This window comes from Oncorhynchus keta, unplaced genomic scaffold (genome assembly GCF_023373465.1).
Source record: "Oncorhynchus keta strain PuntledgeMale-10-30-2019 unplaced genomic scaffold, Oket_V2 Un_contig_4161_pilon_pilon, whole genome shotgun sequence".
In the NCBI taxonomy this organism is placed as follows: domain Eukaryota; kingdom Metazoa; phylum Chordata; class Actinopteri; order Salmoniformes; family Salmonidae; genus Oncorhynchus; species Oncorhynchus keta.
Window position 1 is genome coordinate 42,501 of NW_026287621.1, and position 10,000 is coordinate 52,500.

Sequence of the window (10,000 nt, forward strand, 5' to 3'; positions counted from 1 at the left end):
CCATATCTTCTCTCTCTGTGTTTCTCCTCGTCTCCATATCTTCTCTCTCTGTGTTTCTTCTCTCCATCTTTCTCTCTGTGTTTCTCTCCTCGTCTCCATATCTTCTCTCTCTGTGTTTCTCTCATCTCCTCGTCTCCATATCTTCTCTCTCTGTGTTTCTCTCATCTCCTCGTCTCCATATCTTCTCTCTCTGTGTTTCTCCCATCTCCTCGTCTCCATATCTTTCTTTTTCTGTGTTTCTCTCATCTCCTCGTCTCCATATCTTCTCTCTCTGTGTTTCTCTCATCTCCTCGTCTCCATATCTTCTCTCTCTGTGTTTCTCCCATCTCCTCGTCTCCATATCTTCTCTCTCTGTGTTTCTCCCATCTCCTCGTCTCCATATCTTCTCTCTCTGTGTTTCTCTCATCTCCTCGTCTCCATATCTTTCTCTTTCTGTGTTTCTCCCATCTCCTCGTCTCCATATCTTCTCTCTCTGTGTTTCTCCCATCTCCTCGTCTCCATATCTTCTCTCTCTGTGTTTCTCTCATCTCCTCGTCTCCATATCTTTCTCTTTCTGTGTTTCTCCTCGTCTCCATATCTTTCTCTTTCTGTGTTTCTCCCTTCTCCTCGTCTCCATATCTTTCTCTTTCTGTGTTTCTCCCATCTCCTCGTCTCCATATCTTCTCTTTCTGTGTTTCTCCCATCTCCTCGTCTCCATATCTTTCTCTTTCTGTGTTTCTCCTCGTCTCCATATCTTTCTCTTTCTGTGTTTCTCCCATCTCCTCGTCTCCATACCTTTCTCTTTCTGTGTTTCTCCCATCTCCTCGTCTCCATATCTTTCTCTTTCTGTGTTTCTCCTCGTCTCCATATCTTTCTCTTTCTGTGTTTCTCCCATCTCCTCGTCTCCATATCTTTCTCTTTCTGTGTTTCTCTCATCTCCTCGTCTCCATATCTTTCTCTTTCTGTGTTTCTCCTCGTCTCCATACCTTTCTCTTTCTGTGTTTCTCTCATCTCCTCGTCTCCATATCTTCTCTTTCTGTGTTTCTCCTCGTCTCCATACCTTTCTCTTTCTGTGTTCCTCTCTACTTCTGTTCTGGTTGTCTCAATCCCATCCCCTCCCTGTCTTCCTCCCCTCCTCTATCACACCATCCATCTCTCTCTGTGTAGGAGTGACCAGCTCAACGTGGGCGACTACATCAAGTCTGTGAATGGGATCAATCTGACCAAGTTCCGTCACGACGAGATCATCAGCCTGCTGAAGAACGTCGGAGAACGATCTGTGGTTCTAGAGGTGGAATTCGAGCTGCCACCTGTCTGTGAGTTCTACTGTTTTAGGACCAGATACATTATACTGATTGGCCCTTCATAGTCAGTGATACATTATGTTGATCTGATTGGTTCAATAGATACATTATGTTGATCTGATTGGTTCAATAGATACATTATGTTGATCTGATTGGTTCAATAGATACATTATGTTGATCTGATTGGTTCAATAGATAGATACTAATCAATAGTTGATCTCATTGTCTTTTCCTTTCAGCCTCTCCCAGACAGACTGTGTAATGATGTCTGATTGGTTCAGACAGATAATGATGTCTCCTCTCCCAGACAGACTGTGTAATGATGTCTTCCTCCCAGACTGTATAATGATGTCTCCTCTCCCAGACTGTGTACATGATGTCTCCTCTCCCAGACTGTGTAATGATGTCTCCTCTCCCAGACAGACTGTGTAATGATGTCTCCTCTCCCAGACTGTGTAATGATGGCCTCTCCCAGACAGACTGTGTAATGATGTTCCTCTCAGACAGACTGTGTAATGATGTCTCCTCTCCCAGACAGACTGTGTAATGATGTCTTCTCTGACTGTATAATGATGTCTCCTCTCCCATGTTGACTGTAGTACATTATGATCTGATGTTCTCCTCTCCCAGACTGTGTTCAATGATGTCTCCTCTCCCAGACTGTGTAATGATGTTCCTCTCCCAGACAGACTGTGTAATGATGTCTCCTCTCCCAGACAGACTGTGTAATGATGTCTTCTCTCCCAGACTGTATAATGATGTTCCTCTCCCAGACTGTGTAATGATGTCTCCTTCCCAGACTGTGTAATGATGTCTCCTCTCCCAGACTGTGTAATGATGTCTGATCAGTCTCCTAATCAGACTGTGTAATGATGTCTCCTCTCTCAGACTGTGTAATGATGTCTCCTCTCCCAGGCTGTGTAATGATGTCTCCTCTCCCAGACTGTGTAATGATGTCTCCTCTCCCAGACTGTGTAATGATGTCTCCTCTCCCAGACTGTGTAATGATGTCTCCTCTCCCAGACTGTGTAATGATGTCTCCTCTCCCAGACTGTGTAATGATGTCTCCTCTCCCAGACTGTGTAATGATGTCTCCTCTCCCAGACTGTGTAATGATGTCTCCTCTCCCAGACTGTGTAATGATGTCTCCTCTCCCAGACTGTGTAATGATGTCTCCTCTCTCAGACTGTGTAATGATGTCTCCTCTCCCAGACTGTGTAATGATGTCTCCCTCTCCCAGACTGTGTAATGATGTCTCCTCTCCCAGACTGTGTAATGATGTCTCCTCTCCCAGGCTGTGTAATGATGTCTCCTCTCCCAGACTGTGTAATGATGTCTCCTCTCCCAGACTGTGTAATGATGTCTCCTCTCCCAGACTGTGTAATGATGTCTCCTCTCCCAGACTGTGTAATGATGTCTCCTCTCCCAGACTGTGTAATGATGTCTCCTCTCCCAGACTGTGTAATGATGTCTCCTCTCCCAGACTGTGTAATGATGTCTCCTCTCCCAGACTGTGTAATGATGTCTCCTCTCCCAGACTGTGTAATGATGTCTCCTCTCCCAGACTGTGTAATGATGTCTCCTCTCCCAGACTGTGTAATGATGTCTCCTCTCCCAGACTGTGTAATGATGTCTCCTCTCCCAGACTGTGTAATGATGTCTCCTCTCCCAGACTGTGTAATGATGTCTCCTCTCTCAGACAGACTGTGTAATGATGTCTCCTCTCCCAGACTGTGTAATGATGTCTCCTCTCCCAGACTGTGTAATGATGTCTCCTCTCCCAGACTGTGTAATGATGTCTCCTCTCTCAGACTGTGTAATGATGTCTCCTCTCCCAGACTGTGTAATGATGTCTCCTCTCCCAGGCTGTGTAATGATGTCTCCTCTCTCAGACTGTGTAATGATGTCTCCTCTCCCAGACTGTGTAATGATGTCTCCTCTCTCAGGCTGTGTAATGATGTCTCCTCTCCCAGACTGTGTAATGATGTCTCCTCTCCCAGACTGTGTAATGATGTCTCCCTCTCAGGCTGTGTAATGATGTCTCCTCTCTCAGACAGACTGTGTAATGATGTCTCCTCTCCCAGGCTGTGTAATGATGTCTCCTCTCTCAGACAGACTGTGTAATGATGTCTCCTCTCCCAGACTGTGTAATGATGTCTCCTCTCTCAGACAGACTGTGTAATGATGTCTCCTCTCCCAGACTGTGTAATGATGTCTCCTCTCCCAGGCTGTGTAATGATATCTCCTCTCCCAGGCTGTGTAATGATGTCTCCTCTCCCAGACTGTAATGATGTCTCCTCTCCCAGACTGTGTAATGATGTCTCCTCTCCCAGACTGTGTAATGATGTCTCCTCTCCCAGACTGTGTAATGATGTCTCCTCTCCCAGACTGTGTAATGATGTCTCCTCTCCCAGACAGACTGTGTAATGATGTCTCCTCTCCCAGACTGTGTAATGATGTCTCCTCTCTCAGACTGTGTAATGATGTCTCCTCTCCCAGACTGTGTAATGATGTCTCCTCTCCCAGACTGTGTAATGATGTCTCCTCTCCCAGGCTGTGTAATGATGTCTCCTCTCTCAGACAGACTGTGTAATGATGTCTCCTCTCCCAGACAGACTGTGTAATGATGTCTCCTCTCCCAGACAGACTGTGTAATGATGTCTCCTCTCCCAGACAGACTGTGTAATGATGTCTCCTCTCTCAGACTGTGTAATGATGTCTCCTCTCCCAGACTGTGTAATGATGTCTCCTCTCCCAGACTGTGTAATGATGTCTCCTCTCCCAGACTGTGTAATGATGTCTCCTCTCCCAGACTGTGTAATGATGTCTCCTCTCCCAGACTGTGTAATGATGTCTCCTCTCCCAGACTGTGTAATGATGTCTCCTCTCCCAGACTGTGTAATGATGTCTCCTCTCCCAGACTGTGTAATGATGTCTCCTCTCCCAGACTGTGTAATGATGTCTCCTCTCTCAGACTGTGTAATGATGTCTCCTCTCCCAGACTGTGTAATGATGTCTCCTCTCCCAGACTGTGTAATGATGTCTCCTCTCTCAGACTGTGTAATGATGTCTCCTCTCCCAGACTGTGTAATGATGTCTCCTCTCCCAGACTGTGTAATGATGTCTCCTCTCCCAGGCTGTGTAATGATGTCTCCTCTCCCAGACTGTGTAATGATGTCTCCTCTCCCAGACTGTGTAATGATGTCTCCTCTCCCAGACTGTGTAATGATGTCTCCTCTCCCAGACTGTGTAATGATGTCTCCTCTCCCAGACTGTGTAATGATGTCTCCTCTCCCAGACTGTGTAATGATGTCTCCTCTCCCAGACTGTGTAATGATGTCTCCTCTCCCAGACTGTGTAATGATGTCTCCTCTCCCAGACTGTGTAATGATGTCTCCTCTCCCAGACTGTGTAATGATGTCTCCTCTCCCAGACTGTGTAATGATGTCTCCTCTCCCAGGCTGTGTAATGATGTCTCCTCTCCCAGGCTGTGTAATGATGTCTCCTCTCCCAGACTGTGTAATGATGTCTCCTCTCCCAGACTGTGTAATGATGTCTCCTCTCCCAGACTGTGTAATGATGTCTCCTCTCCCAGACTGTGTAATGATGTCTCCTCTCCCAGGCTGTGTAATGATGTCTCCTCTCCCAGACTGTGTAATGATGTCTCCTCTCCCAGACTGTGTAATGATGTCTCCTCTCCCAGGCTGTGTAATGATGTCTCCTCTCCCAGACTGTGTAATGATGTCTCCTCTCCCAGACTGTGTAATGATGTCTCCTCTCCCAGACTGTGTAATGATGTCTCCTCTCCCAGACTGTGTAATGATGTCTCCTCTCCCAGGCTGTGTAATGATGTCTCCTCTCCCAGACTGTATAATGATGTCTCCTCTCCCAGGCTGTGTAATGATGTCTCCTCTCTCAGACTGTGTAATGATGTCTCCTCTCCCAGACTGTGTAATGATGTCTCCTCTCCCAGACTGTGTAATGATGTCTCCTCTCCCAGACTGTGTAATGATGTCTCCTCTCTCAGACTGTGTAATGATGTCTCCTCTCCCAGACTGTGTAATGATGTCTCCTCTCCCAGACTGTGTAATGATGTCTCCTCTCCCAGACTGTGTAATGATGTCTCCTCTCCCAGACAGACTGTGTAATGATGTCTCCTCTCCCAGACTGTGTAATGATGTCTCCTCTCCCAGACTGTGTAATGATGTCTCCTCTCCCAGGCTGTGTAATGATGTCTCCCTCTCAGACTGTGTAATGATGTCTCCTCTCCCAGACTGTGTAATGATGTCTCCTCTCCCAGACTGTGTAATGATGTCTCCTCTCCCAGACTGTGTAATGATGTCTCCTCTCCCAGGCTGTGTAATGATGTCTCCTCTCCCAGACTGTATAATGATGTCCCAGACTCCCTCCCAGGCTGTGTAATGATGTCTCCTCTCTCAGACTGTGTAATGATGTCTCCTCTCCCAGACTGTGTAATGATGTCTCCTCTCCCAGACTGTGTAATGATGTCTCCTCTCCCAGGCTGTGTAATGATGTCTCCTCTCAGACTGTGTAATGATATCTCCTCTCCCAGGCTGTGTAATGATGTCTCCTCTCTCAGACTGTGTAATGATGTCTCCTCTCCCAGACTGTGTAATGATGTCTCCTCTCCCAGACTGTATAATGATGTCTCCTCTCCCAGACTGTGTAATGATGTCTCCTCTCCCAGACTGTGTAATGATATCTCCTCTCCCAGGCTGTGTAATGATGTCTCCTCTCTCAGACTGTGTATTGATGTCTCCTCTCCCAGGCTGTGTAATGATGTCTCCTCTCCCAGACTGTGTAATGATGTCTCCTCTCTCAGACTGTGTAATGATGTCTCCTCTCCCAGGCTGTGTAATGATGTCTCCTCTCCCAGACTGTGTAATGATGTCTCCTCTCCCAGACTGTGTAATGATATCTCCTCTCCCAGGCTGTGTAATGATGTCTCCTCTCTCAGACTGTGTAATGATGTCTCCTCTCCCAGACTGTGTAATGATGTCTCCTCTCCCAGACTGTATAATGATGTCTCCTCTCCCAGACTGTGTAATGATGTCTCCTCTCCCAGACTGTGTAATGATATCTCCTCTCCCAGGCTGTGTAATGATGTCTCCTCTCTCAGACTGTGTAATGATGTCTCCTCTCCCAGACTGTGTAATGATGTCTCCTCTCCCAGACTGTATAATGATGTCTCCTCTCCCAGACTGTGTAATGATGTCTCCTCTCCCAGACTGTGTAATGATGTCTCCTCTCCCAGGCTGTGTAATGATGTCTCCTCTCCCAGACTGTGTAATGATGTCTCCTCTCCCAGGCTGTGTAATGATGTCTCCTCTCTCAGACTGTGTAATGATGTCTCCTCTCCCAGACTGTAATGATGTCTCCTCTCCCAGGCTGTGTAATGATGTCTCCTCTCCCAGACTGTGTAATGATGTCTCCTCTCCCAGACAGACTGTGTAATGATGTCTCCTCTCCCCAGACAGACTGTGTAATGATGTCTCCTCTCCCAGACTGTGTAATGATGTCTCCTCTCCCAGACTGTGTAATGATGTCTCCTCTCCCAGACTGTGTAATGATGTCTCCTCTCCCAGACAGACTGTGTAATGATGTCTCCTCTCCCAGACTGTGTAATGATATCTCCTCTCCCAGGCTGTGTAATGATGTCTCCTCTCCCAGACTGTGTAATGATGTCTCCTCTCCCAGACTGTGTAATGATGTCTCCTCTCCCAGGCTGTGTAATGATGTCTCCTCTCCCAGGCTGTGTAATGATGTCTCCTCTCCCAGACTGTGTAATGATGTCTCCTCTCCCAGGCTGTGTAATGATGTCTCCTCTCCCAGACTGTGTAATGATGTCTCCTCTCCCAGACTGTAATGATGTCTCCTCTCCCAGCTGTGTAATGATGTCTCCTCTCCCAGACTGTGTAATGATGTCTCCTCTCCCAGACAGACTGTGTAATGATGTCTCCTCTCCCAGACTGTGTAATGATGTCTCCTCTCCCAGACTGTGTAATGATGTCTCCTCTCCCAGACTGTGTAATGATGTCTCCTCTCCCAGACTGTGTAATGATGTCTCCTCTCCCAGACTGTGTAATGATGTCTCCTCTCCCAGACTGTGTAATGATGTCTCCTCTCCCAGACTGTGTAATGATGTCTCCTCTCCCAGACTGTGTAATGATGTCTCCTCTCCCAGGCTGTGTAATGATGTCTCCTCTCCCAGACTGTGTAATGATGTCTCCTCTCCCAGACAGACTGTGTAATGATGTCTCCTCTCCCAGACTGTGTAATGATGTCTCCTCTCCCAGACTGTGTAATGATGTCTCCTCTCCCAGACTGTGTAATGATGTCTCCTCTCCCAGACTGTGTAATGATGTCTCCTCTCCCAGACTGTGTAATGATGTCTCCTCTCCCAGACTGTGTAATGATGTCTCCTCTCCCAGACTGTATAATGATGTCTCCTCTCCCAGACTGTGTAATGATGTCTCCTCTCCCAGACTGTGTAATGATGTCTCCTCTCCCAGACTGTGTAATGATATCTCCTCTCCCAGACTGTGTAATGATGTCTCCTCTCCCAGGCTGTGTAATGATGTCTCCTCTCCCAGACTGTGTAATGATGTCTCCTCTCCCAGACTGTGTAATGATGTCTCCTCTCCCAGGCTGTGTAATGATGTCTCCTCTCCCAGACTGTGTAATGATGTCTCCTCTCCCAGACTGTGTAATGATGTCTCCTCTCCCAGACTGTGTAATGATGTCTCCTCTCCCAGACTGTGTAATGATGTCTCCTCTCCCAGACTGTGTAATGATGTCTCCTCTCCCAGGCTGTGTAATGATGTCTCCTCTCCCAGACTGTATAATGATGTCTCCTCTCCCAGACTGTGTAATGATGTCTCCTCTCCCAGACTGTGTAATGATGTCTCCTCTCCCAGACTGTATAATGATGTCTCCTCTCCCAGACTGTATAATGATGTCTCCTCTCCCAGACTGTGTAATGATGTCTCCTCTCCCAGGCTGTGTAATGATGTCTCCTCTCCCAGACTGTGTAATGATGTCTCCTCTCCCAGACTGTGTAATGATGTCTCCTCTCCCAGACTGTGTAATGATGTCTCCTCTCCCAGACTGTATAATGATGTCTCCTCTCCCAGACTGTGTAATGATGTCTCCTCTCCCAGACTGTGTAATGATGTCTCCTCTCCCAGACTGTATAATGATGTCTCCTCTCCCAGACTGTGTAATGATGTCTCCTCTCCCAGACTGTATAATGATGTCTCCTCTCCCAGACTGTGTAATGATGTCTCCTCTCCCAGACTGTGTAATGATGTCTCCTCTCCCAGGCTGTGTAATGATGTCTCCTCTCTCAGACTGTGTAATGATATCTCCTCTCCCAGACTGTGTAATGATGTCTCCTCTCCCAGACTGTATAATGATGTCTCCTCTCCCAGACTGTGTAATGATGTCTCCTCTCCCAGACTGTGTAATGATGTCTCCTCTCCCAGACTGTGTAATGATGTCTCCTCTCCCAGACTGTGTAATGATGTCTCCTCTCCCAGACAGACTGTGTAATGATGTCTCCTCTCCCAGACAGACTGTGTAATGATGTCTCCTCTCCCAGACTGTGTAATGATGTCTCCTCTCCCAGACTGTGTAATGATGTCTCCTCTCCCAGACTGTGTAATGATGTCTCCTCTCCCAGACTGTGTAATGATGTCTCCTCTCTCAGACTGTGTAATGATGTCTCCTCTCCCAGGCTGTGTAATGATGTCTCCTCTCCCAGACTGTGTAATGATGTCTCCTCTCCCAGACTGTGTAATGATGTCTCCTCTCCCAGACTGTGTAATGATGTCTCCTCTCCCAGACTGTATAATGATGTCTCCTCTCCCAGACTGTATAATGATGTCTCCTCTCCCAGACTGTATAATGATGTCTCCTCTCCCAGACTGTATAATGATGTCTCCTCTCCCAGACTGTGTAATGATGTCTCCTCTCCCAGACTGTATAATGATGTCTCCTCTCCCAGACTGTGTAATGATGTCTTCTCTCCCAGACTGTATAATGATGTCTCCTCTCCCAGACTGTATAATGATGTCTCCTCTCCCAGACTGTATAATGATGTCTCCTCTCCCAGACTGTGTAATGATGTCTCCTCTCCCAGACTGTGTAATGATGTCTCCTCTCCCAGACTGTGTAATGATGTCTCCTCTCCCAGACTGTGTAATGATGTCTCCTCTCCCAGACTGTGTAATGATGTCTCCTCTCCCAGACTGTGTAATGATGTCTCCTCTCCCAGACTGTGTAATGATGTCTCCTCTCCCAGACTGTGTAATGATGTCTCCTCTCCCAGACTGTGTAATGATGTCTCCTCTCCCAGGACTGTGTAATGATGTCTCCTCTCCCAGACTGTGTAATGATGTCTCCTCTCCCAGGCTGTGTAATGATGTCTCCTCTCCCAGACTGTGTAATGATGTAACTGTGGAGGTAGTGATATGTTCATATAGTGTTTTGCTCTTCTCTCCTCAGCTGTTCAAGGCTCTGGGCTGATGTTCAAAAGCGTTGAGGTGACTCTGCACAAAGAAGGCAATACGTTCGGCTTTGTCATCCGAGGTGTGTGTGTGTGTGTGTGTGTGTGTGTGTGTGTGTGTGTGTGTGTGTGTGTGTGTGTGTGTGTGTGTGTGTGTGTGTGTGTGTGTGTGTGTGTGTGTGTGTGTGTG

The 10,000-nt window shown here is 47.2% G+C and overlaps 1 protein-coding gene across 1 annotated transcript in view; it reads left to right on the top strand.

Moving 5' to 3' along the window:
- The window catches only part of LOC127924505 (glutamate receptor-interacting protein 1-like), a gene marked incomplete at its 5' end in the record, with an annotated part of 65,861 nt that overhangs the window by 24,761 nt on the left and 31,100 nt on the right, over positions 1-10,000 (top strand). The window contains 2 exons of the mRNA XM_052509213.1: positions 1,147-1,295; positions 9,810-9,893. Of these exons, the coding sequence (XP_052365173.1) occupies positions 1,147-1,295; positions 9,810-9,893 (233 nt within the window). The remainder of the gene's footprint in view (positions 1-1,146; positions 1,296-9,809; positions 9,894-10,000) is intronic.